At 54.4% G+C, this 26310-nt stretch overlaps 2 protein-coding genes across 5 annotated transcripts; both read right to left on the bottom strand.

Moving 5' to 3' along the window:
- Positions 1 to 1948: 1948 nt before the first annotated feature.
- On the bottom strand, positions 1949 to 5374 carry MTFP1 (mitochondrial fission process 1). The gene is made up of 4 exons (XM_008710619.2): positions 5236 to 5374; positions 4152 to 4279; positions 3538 to 3770; positions 1949 to 2560 (listed from the first exon to the last, which is right to left on the bottom strand). The coding sequence occupies exons 1-4, from the start codon at positions 5300 to 5302 to the stop codon at positions 2488 to 2490; spliced, it is 501 nt and encodes a 166-aa protein (XP_008708841.2). The 5' UTR covers positions 5303 to 5374; the 3' UTR covers positions 1949 to 2487.
- On the bottom strand, positions 2680 to 25762 carry SEC14L2 (SEC14 like lipid binding 2). Of its 4 annotated transcripts, XM_040619740.1 has the most exons (16): positions 25588 to 25761; positions 23326 to 23401; positions 19055 to 19098; positions 18611 to 18670; positions 18143 to 18331; positions 17004 to 17099; positions 16817 to 16877; positions 16343 to 16426; positions 13577 to 13683; positions 13335 to 13474; positions 13016 to 13185; positions 6589 to 8750; positions 6254 to 6345; positions 5236 to 5434; positions 3538 to 3770; positions 2680 to 2871 (listed from the first exon to the last, which is right to left on the bottom strand). In XM_040619740.1, exons 1-12 carry the CDS (start codon positions 25639 to 25641, stop codon positions 8620 to 8622), a joined length of 1212 nt encoding a protein of 403 aa, XP_040475674.1. In that variant the 5' UTR covers positions 25642 to 25761; the 3' UTR covers positions 2680 to 2871; positions 3538 to 3770; positions 5236 to 5434; positions 6254 to 6345; positions 6589 to 8619. The 4 variants fall into 4 exon arrangements, with proteins under 4 accessions (XP_040475674.1, XP_040475675.1, XP_040475677.1 ...); XM_040619741.1 differs by lacking the exon at positions 6254 to 6345; XM_040619743.1 differs by lacking the exon at positions 23326 to 23401 and having other exon boundaries at positions 25588 to 25712.
- Positions 25763 to 26310: the final 548 nt, after the last annotated feature.

Genomic DNA, 26310 nt, shown 5'->3' with positions numbered 1-26310 from the left:
GTGCCCCCTGGAGTCAGAAACCTGACTCAATTCAAAGGACCAGATCATCGGGTGGGAACTCTCCTCAGTGGGCTTCTCAGAGACAGACGGAAGACAAAGATAACCCACCAGAAGGCGTAGAGCCATCCACCCACCCAACCTCTAGACACCTCGAACCTTCTGGCATCTCCTCCCTGATGCTGAAAGTTGAGAGAAAATGAAGCTATTTGTCCCAAGGCAAGAAGAGAACATGCTTACACCATGACGTCAGTGACCAAGAGCCTTCTCTGGGAAAGGCAATTACCAGAGTTGTATGACTGGAGCTGAATGGGTCTCCGAGTATCTGTTTAATAAAGATTAGACTAGAAGCTCAAATGTGGCAGATCAAGCTAATGTTCTCACTTTATACTAGGGGAAACTGAGGCCCAGAGGTCAAACATTTGCCTGAGGTCACACATAGTAGGAAGCTCTCCAGAGGCCAGATTCCTCCTTGGTTCTATTGATCAAAAGATACCCTGAGTCGGGGAGCACGACAGTACCTTCCATAGGACCATCCCCCCAGTACTGTGAGTGCCTCCTTGGGCCAACTGCCTCCTTTGCCTCAGAACCTACCGCTAACCCCCACTTCTAAAACCAGGAGCCTCCAACCTGCCAGGGTTCTTCGATGGGGTGATCAGGGGTCTGGGCAGGTAACCTCACAGCAGGCACACACAGGGCTCATCCAGAAGTCCCCACCTAGAGGGAGGTTGGGGACGGAGATGGGGCAGGACAGAGCCGAGGGGCAACACGGAAGGGGCATCGGGGCTGGTTCTGAAGTATGCTCAAGGTTGGCCAAGAGTTAAGTACTTCCCGTTGAGGAACAGTATGGGGTGGGACGGGAGAGGCTAGGAGACAGGTGACAGGGAAGAGCACAAGGGTGTGGCAGGGCCGAGTGCTGAGCCCGAAAACACAGAAGCCTGACTCTGGCCGACAGCTCCCAGTTTTAGGGGGATCCCAGAGGGTGGAAGGTAGGGACTAAGTGAGCAGGGAACTGGTGGCAGAGCCCAGATGTCATAGGGATGCGGGTATGGTCGACCCTGGTGGGGAGATGGGGAGGTGCGGGACTGGAGAGGGGCCTGGAAGGGGGCTCAGAGCATTTCAGGGAGCTGGAGGGAGCAGCAGACTGGGCAGAGGTCAAGGGGGGCCTGGGAAAGGAACCCAACTGCTGTGGGATGAGAAAGGCCCACCACCAGAGACCCCCAGCCATCAGACTCACCCTGTAGCTAGAGACTCCCCCAGAGCATGAGCCACAGCCTGAACCCCCATCCTGTCTCACCAGCAGTCCTGCGTGGTCCCTCGGCCCCTGTTAACTCCCCATCCAAGTGCAGGGGGTCTCTCTGGGGAGGGGCTAGCCCCCAAGTCTGCACCCCGGCTGCGAGGGGCATGGCCAGGGTCTCGGCTAGAACGGATTTGTGGCTTGGGGCAGGGCTGAGTGACCGGGACCTAGGCCTGCGTCTGCCCTGTGCCCCATATCCCAAAGCCCTCTCCCCATCTCTCTACCCCTCCGAGTTGTTAGCAGCCAAAAAAGGGGCTGGCCCAGCATCACGGAGGAATGTCCCCTTCAGTGCTCCCAGGAACAGCCTCCTGGGTCACTCCCTTGTCCCCAAGGCTCCTGAGTCTCCTCCTGGGAGTCCCCCATGATAGTCACACAGTGGCTGTCTTCATCTCAGGCACCTTCAGGCTCAGGTGGTATCCCTTCCAAACGGGACGGTGCTTCAGGAGGCTTGCAGAGAGGTCAATGCCCAAAGGAGGCTGGCAGCACCAAGGGTGGGATCCCAGGCATCTGCAGGGAGCGTTGGTGGGTAAGGAGGTACCTGACGTACCGTGAGCCATGCGTGGCCGGAGAAGTCAGCCTTCACCTCTGAGGGCCCCTGGGCCTGCTCCCCACCACACACCCCTGCTCATCCCCAAGAGAAAAGGAGAAGAGAACTCAACTTCTTGAGGATTTATTGGGCCGGGGGCTGTCCTGCCTTCCAGCCAGGCCCAAGCAGGTCCCGCACCAGGGATGGGCTGGCTGGAGAACCAGTCCTTAGGCTGCCCGAGACTGCGCTCTTGCATTTCTCTGAGTGTCTGCTGCTCGTCGGTCCAGCCACACTGCCATGGGGCCAAGCCACTGGGACTCCCGGGTCCCCAGCTTGCTAAGTGACCTTGGCTCGATTCCTTGCCCTGTCCGGGCTTCAGTCTGCTTATCCTCCACGGGAGGGTGTTACTTTCCTGTCAAAAGACAGGTCCACTGCCCTCAGTGTCACAGATTCCATGGAAGCAGATGGGGATCAGGTCTCCCTTTTCTGTGAGTCACGGCATCTGCTGCTCCTTGAGGCCTTTGTCTCTCAGTTTCCATCTGGTGCAAACAGACTCAGACGCCAGGGCCTCAGACCCCAGGGAGCCAGGCGTCCACAACCCATGGCAGGAGAAAGTTGGACCAGAGCAGGGAGTGGGCCAATTCACAGGCCAGGTACCAGGGTGGGGTCAGGAGGAGCTGGGCTTCTCCACTGACGGGTAGAGCTTACGCAGGCTGGAGTCCAGGAGGAAGTCCACTGACCTGTGGGGTGGTGGACAGTGGTGAGCAAGTGACCACTGGGAGCTAGAGGGGGGAAAGGGAGGTCGGAGGTCAGGGCTAGGGAAGGGACTCCTAGATGCAGGACACAAGTGCCATCCAGGTGGCAGACATCACCCTTTTCTTTATTCGGTTGGGGAAACTGAGGCACACAGAGGGTAAAAGGCTCCCTTAGGGCCTTTGGGTCAGCTGTGCTCCCTTGGGAGAGGACTGCTCTTCCCACTCTGTGTTGGTCTGGTTGCGTTGGCCCCATTCTCTGGTTCTAAGAGCAGGAACATGACCCAAGTGTGGCCAGTCTGAAAAGAGAAATTGGCTCAAGGCGGGTGCTCAGTCCAGAATAGACCGATCAGCCCTCCTTGGGATTTTTTTTGTCAACTATGAGAAGCTTCCTATGGGCTTGCTAAGCTGGTGGGAAAGAAGCTAGGAGCTGCTGGAGGCCATCTCTGCTCCCACGTGGGGAAAGTGAGTGAAGCCAACATGGGGTGGTGTGGGAAGAAGGGCAGCAGGATGCAGAAACCAAGACCCCTAATGACATCATTTGGGTGCCTTGATCCAGCCATGCCCGAAGCAGAATAACTCTGGACTTTTCAGTTTCATGAAATAATTCATTCCTATTTTATTTAACTCAGTTTCAGTTGGGCTTCTGTCACCAAAATCTCCCCAAATCCATCTCCTCCAATGTGTACCTGTTTCTGCCTGCCTTGGGCTGTTCTGTAACACTAGGTTTTCTTTCTAGAATTTATCAGTCCTGTGTCCCATACCCTCAAGGTACTGCCCATACCTTTACTGCCAAAGTACCTGCCCGAACACAGGCACAGACTGTCCTTTCTCTCTCAGAAGCCCTGGCTGCCAGCCCTGCCTCTGCTGCTATTGTTCTGTGCAAAGTGGGGACAGCCCCCACCTCTCAGCGCTTATCTCCACCTATAGAGTGGATGACCCCTGAGGCTGGAAGGGGTACCCACCTGTCAATGGGGTGGATGATGACAGGGATGACCAGAAGCCCCAGTGCAGTGGTGGTCCACTTGCGGACAGACAGCGGCCAGCGGGTGGCAGTGCCCAGGATGTAGAGAGAGGCAGCACACACGCGGTTGATAGTGAAGCCTGGGATAGCCACAGAAGCCAGGGCCTGCCACACGAAAGTGTCCACCACAGCCACAGTCACCCTGGTGCTGCGGCCTGCTTCAGAGCTCGGTACCTGGTAGGGACAAGAGATCATTAATCCAGCAGGGGCAGAGGTGGGACACCCTGTGGACCAGGGGCATGAGGCTGGACCAGGGGAGGGAAGTGGCCAGTGGGGTGGTGGGGACAGAACCACACTACTGTCGGGCTCTGGACTGTACCAATTCAGGGCTGAGGGTGGACTCATTCACATCCAGAACTGGGGTACAGGCTAGGTCACATGCAGGGCTGGGGACAGGGGGCGCTACCCTACAAACAGGACTGGAGTATGGACTGCAACAGGCAAGGTTGTAGGGATTGGACTGTCCCACCAGGGATTTTACTATATGCAGGCTGTGGACTGAATCACAAAGGGAGTGGACTAGGGTGAGGGGTTGAGGGGCAAACCAACACTCACAGCTCCTGCCTTCTTGCCCTTGTCAATGGCATCGGCCAGCACGTAGGAGCTGGACACACCATAGCTCAGCCACACCACAGCTGCTGGCACCAGGGAGCGGAATGCCTCTCCCACCTCATTGGCATAGCCTGTTGGGGAGGAGACATTTAATTCCAATGGCGGTGGGCAGCTGGATGGCTCAGTCCATTAAGCATCTGACTCTTGATTTTGGCTTAGGTCATGATCTCACGTTTATGAGATCGAGCCCTGCGACGGGCTCCAAGTTGTGCATGGAGCCTGCTTAAGATTCTCTCTCTCCTGCTCCCTCTGCCCCTTCTCTCTCTCTGTCTCTCTAAAAAAATAACAATAATAGTAACAATAATTCTGGTGGTGAGGAGCGGGGACGGTTTGCTCCACAAGGGGGCACTAGTCCTAATTCCAGCCTGCTAAGCAGTAGCTGGGTGACCTTAGATAAGTGATTTTATTTCTCTGAGCTTCCCTTTCCCCGTCGATAGAAAGGCACCCATGAAGTCCACCTCGACTCTACGGCCATTGTGGGAGAGCTGAGTACAGTCATAATAATCATTCCCTTGTCTTCCCAGTCTGGGTTCTAGAAGCATGAGCACTAATGCGGAGACTAAGAGCAGGTCTGCTGATGAGGCACTCGCCCTGTGCCAGGTCTTTCCTGTGCCGTATCTCATTCTACACTTCCAACTACCACCCCATGAGAGAGACACTGTTCATCTCTATGTGCCGAGAAGAAAACCGAGGATCAAACAAACAGAGCCAGTATGAGAGTCCAGATAGCGACTCCACAGCCAGGGCCCAGACATACCAGAGGGCAGCCCACTCACCCGGTTCCTCCTAGACCCGCTGGAACGTACACCTTGGAGACTATCGGCACAGACCCTGAGGGCAGGGCTGGGCCGACCAGAGCTGTGTGACCTTGGGCAAGTCCCGAGCCCTCTCTGAGCCACCTCTGGCCCATGCAGAATGAGAACTATGATCCTTCCACCTTCTCCAGGGCCCTGACCGGCGTCTGGCCACCCTTGCCTCTCCAGCCACATGGGGGGGGGGGTCGCCGTGTCCCTCACCCCCCACTCACCTAGGTACCGTACCCACGTGTCCCGGAAAAGATCGCGCTCAGCACCCCGCGGGGGTGGCTCAGACATGGTGCTTCCGCCTCGGCAGGAGCCACTGCAGCCGGTCCTGCTGCCTTTACAACCTCAGCTTCCACTATCGCTCCGGTCTGCCGCGGCGGGTCCGGCTGAAGGTCCCGGGCTGAAGGACAGGTCGTGCGGTCCCTGCTGGCAGGGAGCGTCTGCAAATTACCCCGCGCACCGAAGCCCCTCTCCCAGGCTCAGGTTTTACAGATTAATATTCTTCACGTTTTCTCTGGGGTTGAGTGGTTGGCGCAATTCTTGCCCGCGACTGACTGTGGTTTTAGAGCCAAAGAGACTGGGGTTCAAATGCGGCATGCTACACTTCCTAGTTACATTTTATAGCTGTGTGACCTCATGCAAGAGACTGTACTCTGTAACCTCATTTTATTAATTTATTAAATGGGGAACACAGTGTTCACTCCCGGGACAGTTGCAAGGATTGATTATAAGAAATCATTTATTAAGTTTACTGTTGCCAGACCATTGACTAAAGACTAGACAGATTACTTCCTTAAAGCCTCCCACCCACCTGGGACCCCCATTTTACAGACGAGGAAATAGAGGCACACACACACACAAATCGGTCACTTTCCCGAGTCATACAGCTAAGAGGTGAAGCGGGCGTTTGAATCCAGGCCATGGCTCCAGATCTCGCGCTCTTAAGTTGAGCTGAGTTAATGAGGCTGGAGGAGTGAACAGGGGCGAGGTGGATATTTGGACTCGAGTGCCTTCCTGCCAGGTGCCATGTTAATTTATCAAGCTCTGAGGTCTAACTGGATCGGTATAACCCCCAGACCAAGATTCTTGGGGGCAGGACCTAGAATGGATGAATGAATGAATGAATGAATGAATGAGGCAAGGAAAACAAAACATCAGGGAACTGAGCAGAACAGAATGAGTGGTCTTGGGTGATAGTGATTACTAAGAAACTCTTCCCCAGCTGGACCTCAGTTTACTCACGTGAGCAATGACTGCACTTCACTAAAGCTGTGAATCCTTTGGATTTTGGAGGTATCAGGCAGCGAAGAGGCAGCCATTAAAGACAGGTGGTCCTGGGTTCAAAATACCAGTTGTGTCACCTATTGGCTAGGTCTGTAAAACCCACTGGTAGCCCATGTTTACTGAGCGCTCACTTGTTAAGGCTCACTTCTAAGCGCTTTGCACGTATTATTACCTTGAATCTCTGCAACCACACAGGGCCGCAAGCACAGGGTTGCTGCGTGGTACCCAGTAGGAGCGCATTTTAAAGAATTAGCTTTTTATTATCATCAAATAAAGGTGGGGGAAATAAAGACCTTGGTTCAATATCAAGGACTCCATTTTCAGCGTCTCTGTTGTTGTATGGTCGTGTCGGGCAGCCGGCTCAGCGGTGACCTCGCAGAAAGCTGGGCTCGGGACCAAAAGCACTCTGCAACCCCGGAAACACCGATAGTGCTGGCGCGGAATTAGGAGACGGTCCCTAGCGCCACGTGAGCGTCGCTCGTCCGCTTCCCTCCCACTCTATGCCCACTGCAGGCGCGGCACGTTCTCCCTACACCCGCACAGATCCGCGCGCTAGAACCTTTCGGCGCGTATCCACAAACCGAGTGGGGCGGGGCCTCCGCCCAGACCTTGAAGGCGGCCAGGAGACCCCTTGGTGCCCTTAACAAAGATGGCAGAAGACAGCCCATCGGCTGGACCAATCGGGAAGCAAGCTGGCCGTTGGGCCCCATGGGAAAGCGCGCCAGAGAGAGGCAGCAGGTGGCTTCTGCGCATGCACCCCACCTACTGGCAGCTAGGTGATGCTACGGAGGCGTAAATGTTGTCATTCGGAGTGAGGGGCAGCGAGGGGCGAGGCGGTGGACATTGACTTCCATTCCCTGTGCACTGAACGTTGCTTTATTCATTGGTTAATTTTCCTAACAGAGCGCTCTAAACCAAGGTCGGGATGACCCCTCCTAAGCGGTCTGGCTGGTGCCGGCGCAGTCTCAGGCCGCTCCCGTCCGCGCCAGCCCTGTCCCTTCTCCCTTAGCTTCCCCAGACCATCTCCCCGCGCTAGGCCAGGACGCCTGGCTCTCGGAGGGAAAGAAGAACCTGCGAGGGCCCGGGGGGCGCTTTCCAGTGTTCGTTTGCGGGGCGTGGCGTTGGGTTACGTGCTGTGGTTGCCCTCAGGGTCCGTGCCCTCCAGTCCGTGGTGGCTGAGCGCCCCCTTGGCCATCCCTGCTTGTCCCTGTGGACGGCGGGGCTGGGGGCCTGTGAGGCTATTTGTGGCTGCCCCCAGATGCTGGGCCGGCCTTTGGCCCCCTGCCCGGGCAGCCTTCCCGCCAGACACCAGGAACCCAGTGCACCCGCCCTACGCCTCCCACAGAGACAGGACTGCCAAAGCCTTGCTGAGGTCAGTCAGGAAGCGGGCTGGCCCGCACTGTGGGAGACTCAGACTGGGAAAGGCCTTCGCTGAGATCTACTGTCTTAATCCCACTTGTCATTTTTGTGTGCGGTGCTCAAATGGAGAGTTACTTGATGAGTAACTGGCAGCCCTAAAAAGGGGAGGGGGTGGAAGCCTCAGGATTCACTCCCCCCCTTAGGCTCCCTGGCCCATCCTGGAGCTGGGATCCCGAGGTAATTTCCCTGTGCTTTGCGTTGGAGGACAGTGGCTGGCTACCAAATCTCTGTCCTGAGAAGCTATGAGTCACTGACAATCAGTAATTAAAGAGACAGCCAGTGGGTCCCAAGAGTTGCGGAAGCCTCAAGGTGGCCTCCCTGTCTACCCCTGAGTGGGAAGATCTATACTGACTCAGGCCATCCCTGAGACCTGGTGGGAAAAGCCAAAAGGTCCCACCCTTGGAGACAGAAAGTTTAGAAGAGCCTTTGACCCCCACCATAACTCTAGCAAGCTCCTACCTTGCTACGCCTCATAAGGACCTAGACTTAACATTTTCACTTGGGAGCAAGTTCCTCCCCTGCAGCTGGCTTCCCTTAAGTGTTAGGTCTCAATCTCTCCCCCATTTTCTAATTTCTGTCCTGCTGCCACCTGCATCTTCCCCCCCCCCACCCCTTCCTGTCTCAGCTGTCATTGGACAGGTGAAGTTGGCACAGCTTATAGGATGGTAGATCCTATCATGGTGCCCAGCCCCTGGGGACTCCTGAGTAATTTGAGAGGCAAGGAGACCCTCTCTTGCTGCTCCCCCTCTTCCTAATTCTGAAATGAAAGTTCCCCAAATCCAGCCCAAGGTCTTTCTTGTAGCCCAGCTTTTTTGGGCATCTGGGTACGGGGAAAATGACTGCTACGAGGGACAGAAACTGACAGGGAGACACTGAGGGAGCCACGCCTGCCGTGGGAAGAGGCATTACTTGGGGGTGTCTGCCCCCAGCTGTTTCATCTTCTCTTCTGAGGCTTTGTCTGGAAGCAGGACCTCCACAGTGAAGCTGACCTTCTTGGCATGAATGAAGCTGTAGGTGTTGTCAAACCGCAGGACATCTGAGGGCAGGCAGAAAAACAGACATTCGGGCAATTCTAACAAAGGACAGAGATTTTTGTTGACTGAACAAGGCAGTGGAGTATGTGATGAGGACAAAGGCGGCATAAGCAGTGGCTCCTCCCCTTCTGAAACTTAAGTCAAGCTGGGTTGATAAGATATTCACAGAGAGAAAGAAATATAAGACAGAACATGCCAAGTGCCAGGTGAGTGAGAGAGAGAACCACATCTGTCCCAGCTTGGAAGGAGAGGACCCTATGACTGAAATCATGTAAAAGGCTTTTCAGAGGAGTTAGGGCTTGAACTGGGGAGCAGAATTAGTAGCAGCAGTTGTCATAATAATAATAGTAATGGTAACAATGGCTACCTAGGTGTCTCAGCCCTGGGATGGTAATCTATACATACTATTATATGATTGCTCAAAAGAACTCTATGAGTTCAGCATTAGTCCTGCTTTATAGCGTATAAAAAGGAGGTCACTGTGTCACACGGTGAGGAAGTGATGGAGCTGGAATTTCCCTCTGACCTGCATTGCTGCCTGACTTGGGCCCTGGAAAGACAAGCCCCATTCAGTTTCTGGCAAAGGGAAAATATACAGAGTTTTTGAACCAGGAATTTCTCCCACAGAGAGAGAAATGGACAAAGATGCACACTGCACCCCTGTCTGTAATCAGAAAGATTAGGAAAACTCAAATGGGCATGGAGTTGGCAGAAAAGGCTTTGAAGCCTTGGCCAAGGAACAGACTGCTTTTAATCTAACCCTTTTCTTTTTGAGAACTTGTTCCCTTTCAGTCAAACAGCCCTTCAAGAGAACAGAGTGTGAGAACAAAAACACTGGCTCTGCCCTTTCCCTATCCTGGTCTTCTCTCACTTTTCCCAGAAAAAAATAATAAATAAATAAAACAAGCCAAAAAAAAAAAATGGGTATTGAATCCTGAGATTTCACCTCTCTCCTTTCCTGCCCTTAGATAAAATGCATAGTTTAGACATTGGGTAGACACACCACCCACACTTTCTTCATGGTGTGAAGTATTACTCATCAATTTTCTTTGCACCAGAGGTCTTTCAGAACCAATAGTCCCTCTGGAAAGAGGGACCCTTCCTCACTGCCCCGGATGACAGAGCACCAGCAACCAGAATCAGCCATGCTGGAGGAGAGGTCTGAGCTCCTTGGATCAAGCACCAGGATCGAGATGGCTCTGCCTTGCATATTCTGCCCTCAGAAACAAGGAAGGGGCTACTCAGAAGCCCGGGCCCAGGGGAAGTGGAGTTCATGAATTGCATGGTTCATTTTGACACTAATCACGTCCTGACAGACCTGTAGAGCCCCCCAGAGATCCTCCAGGCTAGGGCTCCTCAACTTTTGTTGGGGAACTGACCCCCTTGAGGATCCGATGAACGCACACCACTTCAGATCCCCTGGAGCCCTTCATGGACCCTCGGTGGGCGGGGTTTCCCAATGGGAAAGGCACAGTTCTGGAGAGTAGAGGCACATGGGTGTGATCTCATTTATATATGGAAACAAATACATCCTCTAAATTAGCTTCCTTTTATTTCTCCTGGGTCTTCTAGACCACCATGCACTCCTGGTGCACAAAGTCCAGATCGATTCTGCTGAATCTTCTTCTTTCCTAATAGAATATTCTACACTCGGGCCCTCAGGAAATATTAGTCGAGAGGAAATAAGTGAAATCAATTCAGACTTTGTTTCTCTTTCTCCCTACTTAAGCACAGGACCAAGATGGCCTGGGGAGGATTAATGTGCTTTTGCTTTGGAGGCTGGCACAGAGTTTTAATTTCTCCACTGGGTGATTATGTTCCACTTTGTAGGGAATCGCCTGGTTCTTCAAGGGCACTGCCCTCCCACAGGTGAGCTTGTAACCTCACACTGGGTTCTCTCCGGGCTCAGGTCTAACCTGAGCCACGGCTCCAGGCAACAGCTGATCCCACCTCATTGCCTTTACACCTGGGAAGGGGATGTGGATGCTGTGACCTGCCTCTAATCCTCCTTGGAATGGACAAGAAGCAACTCCCAGTCAAGGCCCTGCAGGCAGATAAATGTTCCGTCTGGGGATGTAACCAGGAAGAGCTAACATAAATTTGGCGTTTGCAAACCTAAGCCTGATTATGCTGTAAGGTTCCCAGTCCTTTCTCAGGCTGCGTCCTTCGAATACTATAGACGGTAACGGGCAATGCTGGAAAATGGTCTGGGACTCCACTCTTTCCTCTGTGGCATCAGAGACAGACCTGATTGTCTCTAGGATAGGCCATGGCCTAGAGATCTGGACCAGGACTCTAGGATTCCCTCATGTCTTCTGTCTTTTGGTGTGTACGCAAACTACTTTCCAGGAGAGAGAACATCCCTTCTTTTCCATACCTCTGTTCATTAAAAAAAAAAAAAAAAAAAAATCAAGCTTAGAGGTGCCTGGGTGGCTCAATTGATTAAGCCTTTGCCTTTAGCTCAGGTCATGATCCTGGTGTCCTGGGATTGAGCCCCATGTCGGGCTCTCTGCTCAGTGGGGAGTCTGCTTGTCCCTCTCCCTCTGCCTCTCCCCCCTACCAAGCCCTACTCGTGTTCTTGCTCCCTCTCTCCCTCTCAAATAAATAAATAAAATCTTTTCTAAAAATTCAAGCTTCTATACAAAATATGCTCTGTGGATAATAGTATCTGGGCTGGTGTGCTGGGCCTTGTTCTTGCCGAAGCACACAGAAATACGCCTTCTCCTCCAAGGGCCTGACCGCTTGCTCGCTAACAACACTCCTCCCTGGGGAGCCATGCCACAGAGCACCTGTGAGGAAGGGGCGGTCGAGACCGAAGGTTGCCTGGCAGGTGGGGAAATACACAGCATTGGAGGTTGGGGTGATGGTGTGAGACATCTTGGGGCTAGCTCCGATATCTCCTGGTGATGCTACCCTAGAAATGGGGCACAGGGCTTCTCTCATCTTCAGCACCATCTCCAGGATGGCCCTTCTCTCCGCACAGGTCTTGCCCTAATGATGACAATGGTGACTACAGTGTGTGGAGTGCTGGCTGTACCCCAGGCACTAGGCTAAGTGCTGCCCATTTAATCATCATGTATCCCCATGAGGTAGAGAATTTGATCCCCACTGTAGCAATCAGGAAACTGAAGCTCGGAGAGGCTAAGTCACTCGCCTAAGGACTAGTCAGTACGCAAATCCAAGTCAGCTCGATGACAAAGCCCTTGCTCTCATTGCTTTTCCACGCCTGGCACATTGGCTCAGATAGAAAGGAAACGGGAGGTTTGAAGGGCTTTTTGTGTGTGTATCTGCTTTTTCTGCTTACAGATGTAGTACATGGTCATTGTAAAATAACCTAGTTGCAGAACTAGTATAAAAAAGTAAAGCCTTCTAGAAGCTTCCTACCATCCCAGAGATAACCACCGTTACATTTAGCATACATTCCTCAGAATTCTTTTCAATGTATATACTTAAAAAAAAAAAAAGGTGAGAGTATACCGTATGCTATGTTTCATTCTTTGTTTTTTTAACACGTATGAGACACTTTAAATGTCAATTTATTCTCTCAAATAGGTATAATGTATTCCGTTGTACACATGGACAACAATTCTTTTAACAAGACCTTTTTAAGGCCATTTGGTTTATTGCCAGTTGCGCAGGCTGCTAGGAACATCCTTGTACCTATATCTTTATGTCTTTGTGTAAACATTTCTGTAGGATAAATTTCCAGAAGTAGAATTGTTGGAATTTTAATGAATACCGTGACTTTGAGGGAGATAAAACGCTTTCAAATGCCTGTTTGCCATTCTTACTACTTCTGGCTAAACTTCCTGTTCATGTCCTGTACCCGGTTTTTGATCAAGGTGGAGATTAGTGAAGCTCAGGGGGGTCAGGACTGGGCTTTTCGGCATTCTGCTCACCCTGGGATCCCTGCACATGCCCATCAGTTCTGCCTCTCTGATGTCGGGGAATGGTCACAGTCACAGATCCAGTTAAACTTGGACCAGAGGGCAGGTGTTCTGAACCCCAGTGATCACTTAGCACCGTGACTCACCTCGACCTGGAAGTATCAGGTCAGAGTCCCACCCCGCTGCTAACCAGCTGGGCCCCCAGGTGATTTCACCTCTCCAAGCCTAGGCTCATTCCCTCATCGGTGTAAGGAGAAGGTTTTACAGATGGAGCCCCATGTCTAGTTCTTACAGTCCAAGAGCCTAAATCCATGGAGAAAGAGGGACCTCACAGGCAGACAGCCAGGGCAGGGGCTTTAAGCCAAGACAGAGGTACTTACAGATGCCAGGATTGCTGCAGGTGAGGGTCCCATCCTCAGGGACCAGGTGGGCATTGTACCTCTGGCTGGAAAGCACCTCCGTCATCTCGCCTGCCCGCTGCCGCTCCCCCATCTTGGTCTTCAGGAAAATCCCAAAACCGATGTCCGAGCCATCTGACATGAATTGCCACCTGTGGGGGACACCCGCTCATTCAGACGTGACCGTGTCTGCGTGTGCACTCTGCGGGGGTCCTGCCACCGGGGCTTCTCCCGCCCCAGCCCGCCCACTGGCACCTATGGCTGAAAGGCACAGGTGGCCTCCCAGGGTCCAGAACACTACCTGAGGACACAGCCAGGGAAGAGGATCTCATACTCCACTTGGTGGGAGGAGCCACGAGAAATCTGCACGCTGTGCTCGTACTGCTGTTTCACCTGATCTCGCACATAATACTTCTTGGGAATGTCACCCCCATAGTTGATCTAGAAGCAAACCCCAGAGTGAACTGGAATGTGCATTTGAGCCAGGCTTCCCTGGTGATCCTTAGCCCCTCCGGGCTCTGCAGGGAACGACGCGGCCCGTACCTTGGATTTGCACTTGGGATTTCCATCAGGATCAGTCATGGTGCCCCCATACTCCACAGGCAGCTGGTCAGGGCTGATATATTTCAGTAAAACCTCCTTCCAGTTTGCTGGCAGTGGAGGGAAAGAAGGAGAAAAAAAGGATCACCACTAGGCAGGATTGCATCATAGCCCTGGAGGTCAACACAAAAGGGGCAGGAAAAACCCGTCTGCCCCAGCACAGAAAACACAGACATTAGGAGCCCACGATGTGCGCACAGCTCTGCAGGGGGTTCAGGACTAAGCATCATCTAGAGGACTGCCCTTTCCCTGGACTAAGAATCAGACCACCTAGAGTCCTGTCTCCATTGCCTCTGGCCAGCTGAGCAACCTTAAGTCAAGTCATTTCATCCTGAGCCTGGTTCCTCCTGCCCCACAAGGCTACGTTGGGAGTGAAGTGAACTAACTACTTGAGAAGGTGCTGTAAACTGTTACCTCCCTACTCGTATGAGAGTATATGATCACTCCCAGGCAGGCGGTACAAATACCTGGCGTGCAATCAGAGGGAACAAAGAAAAGAGGGAAGGGCATCCCACGCGGAGGGAACAGCGTGTGCGGCAAGCAGGAGGGCCTGAGTCACCCTGACCTGTCCTGGGCAGACGGAATTCTAGGAGGGGCCGACCACGTCTCATTCCCTGCTTTCACCTACACGTAATCGTGCTCAGTCGTGACTTGCCGACTGCGCCACTGTCGAGTGGCCCCTTAAACGGGGTTTCCTTGGCTTTACGCCAGCCACGACTTCGCATCTGCTCTGTTTTTCAGGCTGTCTAGCTGCCGGTGACTCGGCTTTTTTTTTTTTTTTTTTTAAACAACCTTGCCCTTTCCTGAGTAGGAGAGTTTGACTGTAGTGCAACCGATGCTGAGAACCACTTCGCCACTCCAAATTCCTAAACCAGTATCGGCCAAGCACAATATTTTGATACTGGAAACCTTTCCGTGCCGACTCTGTGGACCATAAATAGGAGGCAGCTCCAAGTCAGGGGGTATGACCCAGGGTCCTCGGCTGCTGGGGCCAGCTGCAAGCCCACGGAGGCTGGCCCGGGTCTCCCGCCCTCCGATTTCTAGGGTCCTGAGACCGTGCAACTCCTGGAACACAGAGTCTGTGGTCTCGTGGGGGTATGTAATCTGTGCTTCCTAAACTCCCCTGACCAGCCCAGATGAACGTCTTGCCTCCTCTGGTGAAGATCTGGTAGCTTCCGAGCCTGAGCAGGGTTTGGTTGAAAGGGTTTCGGGTGTGGGCGGGAGAACAGCCTGCACCCCCTCCACGCTCTGCTGCCAGGAAACCCAAGCGGCTCATGCTTGTGGTGGGTGGGAGCAGCAGCAAAGCCAAAAATCATCGGAGCCTTTTGCTCAGATTTTGTATTTCTTCCCCCAGCTCAGCTGGGGAGTTGGAATAAGGCCAGAGGGGCCCTTCCCATCTTACAGAGGGAGTAACTGAGGCAACGGGAAGCAGAACGTGTTGCTTCCAGAGTCAGGACCAGAACCCAGAAGTTCTGAACTTTCTAGAATGCTTCACGCCACTCCCAGAGCCTCACTAATACACATCGGGAAGATCTCCACTTTCCGTGTGTTGCCTAATGGTGAACATTCAGAAACCTCCAGCATCCCTGTTACCTACCCCTCACGGTCAACTCCATAGGTGGCATCAAGCCTAACATGCACCAGGTTCCAGTCTACCTTTCTGGCCTTTTCTTCCCACCAACTCCACTTAATGCTCTGGCAAAACCCCGCTCTCTCTGTCCCTGGCTGGCTTGGAGGCCGTGCATCTTCCTTGCTGGCTTCCCCTTGTGCCTTGATGTCCTCCCAGCTCCCCTGCATATCCAATCCCTGTCGTGCATGTCCCTGCCAAGCTCATCAATCACTCCCCGCTCTCCGGGGTGGGCTCCTCTTGCTCCGCCTGCCCTTGAGCTCAGACAGTCCCCAGGGTTCGGTCTCTGCTCTTCCGTGGGCAGTCTTCCCTCTCAAGATTTTAGGGGCTGCCTATAACTGAGAACTCTCAAATTTCCAAACCGCAGTTCTCTCCTCAGCTTCAGGCTTACGTATCCCCAACATCTGCACATCCCTCAGACTCCCCAAACTCAACGTCAGGGTTCTAACCCCCAGCTGAACTAATCACACCAGAGTCGTTGCAATACTCAGTCACTCATGCCAGCCATCAGAAAGTCATTCTAGATCCCTCTTCCTCCCTTCCCATGCCCAGTCGATCGGGTTCTGCTGTTTTACTTCCTAAGTAAGTCTCAAATCCCTCCTCTCCTCTCTATTCCTACCGCCAGGGCCCGGCTGGGGCTCACAACAGCTCTCACAAGGACTGGCCCACGGTGGGTGCGCATCGAAGGGGGCCACTCCTAGCTGCCCCTACCTGGAAGCGACCTCTGCCCCTATGACCTCCAAGGCACTTCGCCTCTGCCATTTCTCCTACCTTTTCTAGCCTGTATTGTCCCTTTCTCTCTAAAGGCCTCTCTCCTGTTACACTGTAAGCTCCCTGAGGAGAAGACTGGTGTTTCGTTCATCTTTGCATCTACAGTGCTGAGCTCAGTACTTTCTTCTAGAGTGTCTGAGAGAAAGAGTCCTTGTGAAAACAGAAAGGAAGACCCTAGCCCGGCCCCCACTTGCTCCTAGATCCCACTGCTCCCAAACCAGCAGAGGAAGTCTTGGCCCTAGACAGTTCTAAAGCTATCCCCTTCTAAAGCAGACCAGCCAGGGGCATTGAGAAGAGTCTGGGCTACTCACCCCCCAGGACCATGATCTTCTTGCGTGTGTCCTCACTCAGGAAGGGTTTGATGAGGTTATAGGCCACAGGAAACAGCTTGGGGGCTGGAACAGACACCAGGCGATGTGAGACCAGGAGCAAGGCGCACTCTGTCCCTGACAGTGTTCTCCACAGCCCCATGTTGGGTCACAGGTTCCCTAGTGCCATGGAGCCCACACAGGCAGCCCAGGGTGCGAGGCTTGGCATGGGCACCGCCTTGACTTCCGGCTTCCCTGTCTGGACGGCGGGTCTAGCCTTCCTATGTCACCGGTCTGAGTGGTTCCAAGGAGGCAATAAATCCTAAAAGCTTTGTGAATGTAAATTGGTCTGCCTACGTCGGGGGTCCTCAGAGCCCCTCCTCCGGCTCATCCCATTCTACTCTCCTGAGTCTGTCCCAGGAACACTTGTGGCCCCTCTTTCCCATTTGACTTCATCACAGAAAGTCCCCAACTTACCTTTAACAACGAAAAGACGCTTCAGCGTTTCAGGGTAATTTTCCTCAAACATGCAAAGAAACTGTGGAAACAAAGTGACTGAGTCCAGCGGGCCCTGCCTCCTCCGGGCCAGACTTGGCCCCCATCGCCACATTCCCCGGGCGTCCTAGCAGAGGGACCCACCCCCTCTCCCACCCCTGCTTCTCACCTCCCCAAAGGCCTCCACCGCAGGCTTCCAGAGATGCTTGAGGCCAAGACCCTCGCAGTCGTAAATCAGGGTGATGGTCTCCACCTTCTTCCCCATCTGCAGGGGACAGAGGGACAGAGGAGCAGAAAGCCACAGCGGGCTGCTGCGCTGCAGAAGGCTTCCTCCCCCCCACTTTCCAAATCGAGATGATCAGCCCTGGGCCAGAACTATGGCCTAGGCTACTCACTCTTCCTGCCGAGGGGTCCCTGTTCTCACCCAGTAAACAACTGGGTGGATCTAGATTATATCTGAGCTCCCTTCTGTTCTGCAGTCTGACCCGGTGGCCTCCCTCTTCCTCTGTGCGCAGCACCTGGTAGCACTCAGTCCGTGGGGCCTCGTGGGGCCACTGGTCCGGTACGCAGGCACAGAGCCTCTCCGTCCAACCTAAGCCCTTAAGGGTGGCCCGCTAACGCTTCTCTGCAACCCCAGCCTGCAGGGTCTCTACACGCACTAGGCTCCCAGTGCATGTTCAAGAACGACGGTGTTGAAGTGTTCCCAGATGTATGACATCATTTCGCTGGATCCCCAACACAAGCAAAGAGGAAGTCGGGAGAGAAGTTCAGGGTGGCTCTGGCTCTCTCTTTAGCCTTTCTCTCAGAGACGGAATCACCCGTCCTTTTTTTTTTTTTTTTTTTGAATCAGAGTTAGAGAAGCACAGACTCTCAGCTCATCTACACCAGCGGTAGCCAAATACTTGTCCACGGAGAGGCCGGTCCACGACAAAACGACAAACATCTTACCGGTGCCCAAATGAATGAGAAAAGCAATGATAACGTAGTGTGTTATTTATGAAGCTAAATTTCTTTGATTTAAAGGACTGGCCTTTATCCTGAGACTAGGCCATTCCTCTAGTTTCGGAGGTTAATTATGGCAATAGTAGCCAGTGAATTTTCTTTTTTAAGTCCTTACTTGGAAAAAAAAAAGAAAAATCTGGCAACATGGGTCAGTCCCTAAAACTTGGAAATTTCACTCATCCGTGAAATCCAAGGATCTGGGCTTCAGCCCCGAAGCTGTGCTTAAACCTTTGGGTCGTACGCCTGCTTCTGCTGGACCACGTCCACGGCAGTGAGCTCATTCTGAACCGTGCTAAGCCCACTCACCTTTTCGGTCTGGCGGGCACACTCCTGCAGGAGCCGCTCGCAGTCCCGCATCTTGGTCTTGAGCAAGTCCTGTTTGGTGGCTGAGAGGAGAAGCCCCTTGGCATCCAGAGGTCCAATGACATCGTACCAGATGGGGCAGCCGTCCAGGTCATAGCCACACATGCCCCCTGACAGATACTGCTGGACCACCTGGGCAAAGACACAGAGGAGGCAGCTGGTCAGCAGGCCCCGGGGGCGGCCACGCCTTCCCTGTACCCCGGGGCCTTCCTATGGGTTCATCCTCCCTCCTCCCCCTCCACAGCCTTTCCCGCTGGGTGCCCATGGATACCACTCGGGGAACCATTAGGGCTCACTTGGCATTGTCAGACCTTTTGTCTTGAGGGTCCCAGTCCGACAGACTCGGGACACAGACTGTGGGTGCAACAGACCCAACTAACACTGGGGTGGGGCGAGATCATTTGTCCTCACCTCTGGAGGCTGCCAGCTCGTGATGCTGTCGATATCCTTTTGCTTTCGGAACTCCACATGCTGCAAATATACAGTCAGGGCTTTTAAAAAAAGCGGGGGTGATGGAACCCCTTATAGGCATCTAGCAATAGGTGACACCGTGTCTCAGGTACACCATGAGAAGGCACGTGGTGGGATTAGAAAAGAAGGCACTGCCTGTTTTAGAGATCGCGGCAGAATGGATTGTAATTCTTAGTGGCCCAGAATTATGAAACTTCTGTGTTTCCAGGGAAGGGAATGCACTTTGTCCCAAAGGGATAAGGCAACGACAGTGGCCAGCTAATACTCAGATATGCCACACGAGCCAGAGGCCGTGATTGGGTGGGCAGGGTGGGCAAAGGAAGTCCAAGCCCAGTGTGATTCTGATGGGTGGGAACCAAGGCAACAGTGGCAGACGGAGCTCACCTTCCGGAGCATGGCCTCGGACTTCTGCAGGTCGAAGTTTCTTGCTGTAACAGGGAAATGTGGTCAGGGTTAGACCAGCGGGCTGGGCATCCAAGGGCAGGGAGATTTCCCTGTTCCCATGCTGAGGCTGGCTCCTCTCCAATTTCACCCCAGCTGAATCCCAGATCACCCCACATGCAGAAGCTTAATAGGAGGACTTCCGCTGGGGGCTTCTGGAACACCACAGCCCCTGAAGAGCAGGTCAAAGATCAGGACAGGTGGGTGAAGCCTTATAACGTCAGGGACAAAAGAATTTTACCCTAGTGGATGCAAGAAGTGAAAGATCTTATTTTCTCCCAGGGAACATGAACCCTGGACCCCCTTATCATTCAGCATTCCCCTTTACACGAAGTTAATCTCCTTCATGGTCTAACATCCAGTTCTGAGAACGTGAACTACAGTTCAAAGATGAACACAGCTGCCCTGTCATCCGGGGTGGATCTGGCAGAACATCCCAGTAGGATAGAGGGGTTGACGAGCCTCTGGTCAACCCTGCCATATTTTCGAAGGACCCACGCATATCCTAAAGGGACACAGAGGGCCCTCCTCCCAGGGTTGCTGGAGAGCTTCAGAATTAAAGTTCACCTGGGCCAACTCTTCATTTTATGCACCAACACCAAGTCATCCTGCTCAAGCTTGAACACAAAGACCTCACTGCCCCCCAAAGCCACCAGCTTCCAGATAACCCGAGCTGCCATTTGTACTCAGCGCTCATTGTTACGCTGAGCGGAGATCCACTGCCGAGACACCCCCAGAACAGGGTCCCTTCCTCAGCCATGGGACAAGCTTTCCAGTACAGGTGAATTCCGTGCTGCCCCCAGCATGCCCTCGGCTGTCAGGTTGCCCATCCATGGACCCTTCCTCTGACCATTCCTCACGGCCTGGTTTCAAGTCCATCTGCAGAACTTCCCTTCGTATGTTTTCCAGTCTGCCAGTGCCCTGCCACAAGTGAGCTCTCCAGAACGGGGCACGGCCCCACGTGCTGCCTACCCTTCTCCGATAAAACCTAAGAACTTTCTTGGCAACCGTCACACCCTTAACTCAGATGGAGCTTACAGTCAACTGAACCGCCCCAATCCTTTTCAGCTGTGCTGCTGTTCAGCCTCCATCCCATATGCTGTGAGGTGGTTTTCTGGGTCCTTCCCTATCAGATTTCATCTTGTTACAGGCAGCTCGCTCCATTTCATCCTTTAAAGGGTTTCTGAGATCCAGACTCCGACCAATTTTGCTAACTGACCTATGAACTGTCCCTCCCAGCCGTATGTCCTCTGTGGATCTGATTGACATCTGAGATCTGCTGACGGCCCTGGAACCTGGGCCAGAGAGGCTGCCCTCTGGACTGTCACTGGTCCCTTAATCACTGATCTCTGGGCGTGGCCAAGCACATTCCCTGACTCTGCTATCACGAAATCCACTCCGCTGTCCTGCACCCAAAGAGTGCATCAAGAGATTTGACCAATGCCACATCCGCCATCGGTGCTGGACACACATTTGTAGAACCGAACGGCCTTTACTCTTAGGAAGTTTCTTCTGATGGCGACCTTTCACGCACCATCGTGGCAGTGAGGGGCAGCTATTAGAGGAGTATAATGTGGGTCTGCATCTCAGCCCTTCCCCTTTCTCCCAGTCTGAGCTTGGACGAGATACTGCACATCTCCAACTGAATCATCTAATGATCTAGAAACACATGAAAAATGCAAAGCAACATACTATCATGATGGGGGAGCCCAGCTGGTCTGTGAAAGTGGGAATCCTCCATAGGAACAGGAGTGGTGGTGAAGTGTGAGCCCCCTTCTCTCCGACGGCTCTCCAGTTCACCTGTATCTGCCAGGGTCCAACACCCAGGGTCTTCTTCGAGGGCCCTCCCCAAGTTGCCCCTTGGCCTTGGCAGTACGCAGCCTGGTGCCTCCCCATGCCTGCTGAGTCAGGCCTCTCCAGGGCTCCTGTGCCCTGGTCAGGGGCAGATCAAAGCCTGGCCTAGGGCACTGGCAGAGAAGATGACCCAGGAGCAGCTGTCCTGGGTTCTGATTTGATCGCTTCCGAGTCCTGGAGGAGAAAGAGACTCAGACCTGCTTTGCCCCCTACCTCCCCGACAAGCACACAGTTTCTACCGCCTCCTTGCTTTCCTCTGGCTGGACCCTCCTTGCTGGGAAGCCCAAAGCTCAGCCCCAGTCAGGGGGAAGCAGTACAGATTTCTGTGACTGCTCTCAGGGCTTGGGGGAGGGGGGAGCAGCAGAAAACTCAACCCAGGTGAGGGGAAGGGACCAAGAGTGAAAGCCTGAGCTCACACCTAGGTTAGAGAAAGACATTCCGTTGGCGTGCACTTTGAAAAGGTTTCCTTCAGAATCAAAGGTAGAGAGGGGAAAGGTTTCCTTTTAAAAAAAAAAAAAAAAAAAAGGCAACAAAAACCCTAATTGAAATTCACAGTGGAGTCTGACCAGGCCTGAGCTCCTGCCCAGGAAATGTGAGGCACAAGTAAAGCACTGAGGAGACACTTTCTGTCTGAAAAGGCAGTGCTTGGCTTGGGGGGTGGGGGTGGGGCCACTGTGGCTTACTGGAGAGAATGCTGGCCCAGGAGTCTGAGGCCCTAGGTTTGCTGCTGATTCTGGTTCTCATTAGCTGTGTGCCTTCAGGTATGTGCCTTCCCCTCTCTGAGCCTCCACTCTTTCTTCCAGCAAATGAGGATGATGATACTCTTCGAAATTCTGGCAAAGAGAGGGGTTATCCCAGGACTGGGGAGTTGGGAACGTCTGGGAAACCAACTGCCAGGAGCCCGGGCAGCCTCCTCTCAGATAAAAGAGCTGTGTTATTGTTCAGCTCCCTGAAACCACACGTCTCTACCTACCAGCAGCTCGGTGGTGTGTTTGATCATCTTGCAGCCGGCTCTTAAAAGGCAGCACAGCCTTCCCACGCTGCCTCCCCACCCGATTCTAGACCAAAATACCCTCCAGCCCTGGACGGACTCCACTGCACCCCCATACTGCCCCTCTGCCCAATCTGAGTGGGGGGGGGGAGTGTCACAGCATTGGGGGGGAAGGGGCAAGTGGCACTTCCAGAGGCACGCTTCGAGGGCCGAACGTGGCTTTCCTGGCTGCACCTGCCCTGGGGTGCCTACCAGCAGTCCCTCAGAGTGTGCGGGCTCCATGCCTGGGCAGAAAAGAAAAATACATCCCTTCACCTGTCCCCAGACCCCCCAGGGGATGTACGTGTGTGTCTGTGTCTATAAATAAATAACTGGGCATGGTGTGTACTTTACTCTTCGGGGTTATGGTTCTACAGCACAACCGAGTCTCTGCTAACCTAACGCAGTGGAATTCTCTCTATTGTTTCAGTGGCTGGTAATAAAGTTCCTATACAGAAAAAAAAAAAGTATGTCACAGGAGCCAGAGAAGGTGGCGCATGACTCGAACCACAGGAGAGGAGAAGACAAAAAAGAGAGGAGAGATTGCAGAGTCGGGGCATGGGGTTGAGTCGGACTCATCATGATGCTAATAGAAAGCCATACCTTTCATTAGCGCGGGCAGAGTTCTGTCATGTTACATCTTGCAATAGGCAGGGCACCCCGTCTGGTCCTGTTCTACTGGAGGGGATCCTAAAGCAGACGTGTGCCCCTGGCCCACGTGCCACAGCCAGGCCAGAGCAGAGCTGGAACTAGAACGTGGCGTCTGGAGCCGGGTGTTGGCTTGAGGGCAGTCTTGTCAACGGAGGTCAGGGGGAGTGCCCTCCACCTTCCCTCCCCCCCATGCACTCTGCCCCTCCTGCAAGCTGCCTAAACAGCTGGCCTGCCACCCCAAAAGGCCACAGAGGGGGCCAGCCTCTCCCAGGGGCCTGCACTCTGGTTCTAAACTTGGTTCTGCCTCTGACTTCCCACGTGGCTGGGTCTTCCTAGGCTTTTTCTCATCCCACTGCCTCAAGCCCATCAGTAGAGTGGATTTATCAAATGGATGGAAAGTACACTGGGCTGGGAGTCAGCCCGCCAGCCCTACTCTTCTCTCTGCCTGTGGCTCAAGCTGTGTGTGACCTGGAGCAAGTTACTTCACCTCTCTGAGCCTCAGTGTTGTTATTGCACCCAAGAGGAGGGTCAAGGTTATGTAATGGCCCAGGGCCCTTTTGGTTCTAAAGGTTGAATTCTCCAGATTCTCAGATTGCCAGGGGCAGGGTTTCCAGAGGGTGCCATTCTGCTACTCAGAACAAGGCCCTGCCCCAGCCTCCCGCAGCTCCTCTTCCCTTACCTCGGAGCCAGCGCAGGAGAAAATAGTCATCTGGATTCGGCAGGGTGGGCAGCACGTCCTGGACATTCTCCCGAAACTGTAGGGAGAGGTAGGACGGTGAGTGGCAAGTCCCCCCTCCACCCCCCTGCCCGGGGCTCTCCATGGGGACTCTGCCGGCCCCCTCTTCCACACGGGGTCAACTCTGCAGACGCTGGCTGAGCACGTGGGCTGCATGGTGTACTCTTGTCTCCGGGGATAGCAAGGAGGAGGTGGGAAGGGAAACACACTACCCCTGCCTGGCTGTGTGCATTTCCACACTCCAGCGTGGTGGGCGGCCATAGGTGATCGCAGCTAACTGTGATAGTACACACTTGGGGACGTGCCACAGTCAAAGCTGTCAGTTCGCCAAGCATGCCTTGTGTGCCCAGCACTGAACTTGGCACTTACGGTATTCATACCTCACTCAGAATCCCTAGAGGTATTACTGTCCCCATTTTACAGATGAAGAAATTAGAGCTCAGAGAGGCTAAGTAACATGCCTTAGGTTGAACAGCTAGTAATCAACAGAGCTGGGATGCAAACCCCGGTCTGTCCGAGGCCAGAGCGTGCATGCTTTCCACTGTTGTCTTCTGCCCCTTAGTAATGGGCTGGTGAGCAACGTGCTGGGGGAGCAGAGGGAAAGAAGAGTTTGATTGTGATGGGCCCAGGAAGACAGCGGTCACATCTGACTTCAAAAAAACATTTGTGTTGGGCTTGAAGGACTTCAAAGGCAGTAGGAGGAGGGAGGAGGGCAAACCAGGTGGAGGGAACAGTTCCAACAGGAAGGGAGAAAGTGCAGGGAGTGCCAAGCAAGAGATAGGGACAGTGACCCCAAGGGATGGCCGCATCCACCTCCAATTGCTCACTACCCTGTAGGTGGGCACACCCCCACATGCTGTCCCCATGCCTCCTGCTCCCCGTCCCTCACCTTTCTCTAGTCACTGACCTACAGGGCAGCCGCAGAGGGGACCAGTGAGGACCCGCCACCTCTGCCTCTTGCCGAGGTCAGCCGGGGACTCAGGCCATCCCATCCCATCCCATCCCATCCCCCAGACAGCTCCCAGACTCCCAGGGAAACTGCTCATCCCAGGCCCAGGCATGAAGCCACCCCTCACCGAGGACCCTACCCAGCCCCTGGTTTCCCGTTTAATCGCCACCTAATCCCTCCTCTGCCTAACTTCCCCTGCAGGTCAGCAGTAAAACCCGAAACCTCCCTATCCAGCCTCCCTGGGATGGGGGAGACCCAGGCTGAGGCAAAGCCTTCTTGGGGTTGGTGCTTCAGCCCCACCATCGTGGCAGGAGACATCTGTCCCCCCAGCAATGGAGAACTGCTTGGCTGCCGAACCTCCCAACCTTGAGACCAGACCCCATCAATCCTGGGTCCAAGTATAGCCAACCCTCCCTCTCTTAAAGGGCAGCCAAGAGTAGATTCAGTTGGTGGACAGGGGGTCCAGCCTTCAGACTGTTGCCTCCTCCTCTGCTCAGGTACCAAGGAAAGCCAGGCTTACATCCTAGCCTCCTGAAGAGCATCTGCCCAAGCCGCCAGCCAGGGAGGGGCCTGGACTGCAGGACAGGGGACCGCTAGTCTGAGCCTCAAACTAACCTCAACCCAACGAGCCACCCATAGGATCCCAGGCTTCACACGCGAAGGTGCTCCCTTCGACATCGTGGGCTCCAACTTCTCATTTCGTTTCATCGAGGAGCACACAGAGGACAGGTTTGCCCAAGGTCGCAGAGAGACTTGGTGCCCATGCAGGGGCTCTCCAAGTATCCTAAGGAGCTGTCAGGGCCCTGTTCATGGTGCCAGGGCCCCTGCAAGAGGAAAACCTCCCGGAAATGGGAGGAAACCCGGGGCCTTACCCCTGCCCCTGCCCCCAGGGCCCGGCTGCCAGTCTCGAGAATGAATATCGCCTTTGTGCCCTCGGCTGCCTCCGAGGGCTTCTAAGCAACCACTTCTTCCCAGGTGGCACCGCCAAGGGCTCGCGCGGGGCTGAGGCTGGGGTAGAGCCAAACTTCCCCCACCCCCCCGTCCTCCTCCTCAACGGGCGCAGCGAGGGTGGGGCGGGCTGCGGGGGCGAGGGGCGCGAGGGGCGCGAGGCGCCAGGTGCCGCCGGCCGCAGCTCCCTCCGCGGCCCGCCCGTCCCGCACTGTCGCCCGCCCCCCGTCCGGCCCCTTCCCGGCTCGCTGCCGCGGGAGGGCGAGGCCCCGGCCCCAACCGGGGGCCGGGCTAGGGTGGCGGCTCACCTTGGCCAGTGCCTCCTTCTGCTTGGGGCTCAGATCGCCGACTCTGCCGCTCATCGTGGCTCGAGCTCGGGGCGCGGCGGTTGAGGCAGCTGATGGAGCACGGGCTCGTTCTCTGCCGCCGGAGTAAAGTCCCAGCCTTTTGCCCGGGCCGCGGGGTTGGCGGCCAAGCCCCGCCTCTTAAAGGATCCCGAGGGGTGGAGTGGGGAGGGATGCGCTGGGCGCGGAAGCATCTGGCGCGTCCCTCTCCGTCCTCCTGAAGGCCGAGACCCTGGCAGGAGGGGAGCAGGAGTGCCCACCCGGGCCGAAGCCAGTGACATTAGAAAGTCAGGAAATCTCGGTTCTAGTCTCAAATTTATCCTTAGCTCGCCTTGTGACCTTGGACGAGACACTTGTGCTCCCTGGGCCTCAGTTTCCCCATCTAGATGCTATCTGATGAGCTCTCCTGAGATGGGGTCCCATAGTGCAGAACCTCACTCCCCCAGACGGGAGGGAGCTTGCCTCGTGCCACTGTGGGGGGCCAAGTCCTGAAGCCCAGCCATCACCCTGCAATGGACCGTGGTATTGGCCCATTCTCCCTGGGGCCCTTGCCCTTTTCCTGTTTGCCACGGGTTGAGGTCCAACCCAGCTTGGGGCCTCTCGGTGTGGACAGGCTTTCCTCTCCACCTGCGAGGCCGGCAGGCCTAGGGGACAAGGAAGCACAGACCGGGTCTCCCCACCCAGGGC

Source organism: Ursus maritimus, unplaced genomic scaffold, assembly GCF_017311325.1.
Source record: "Ursus maritimus isolate PB19 unplaced genomic scaffold, ASM1731132v1 scaffold_33, whole genome shotgun sequence".
Taxonomy (NCBI): domain Eukaryota; kingdom Metazoa; phylum Chordata; class Mammalia; order Carnivora; family Ursidae; genus Ursus; species Ursus maritimus.
Note: the sequence above shows the minus strand (reverse complement) of the source record. Positions and strands in the feature narration are given on the sequence as shown.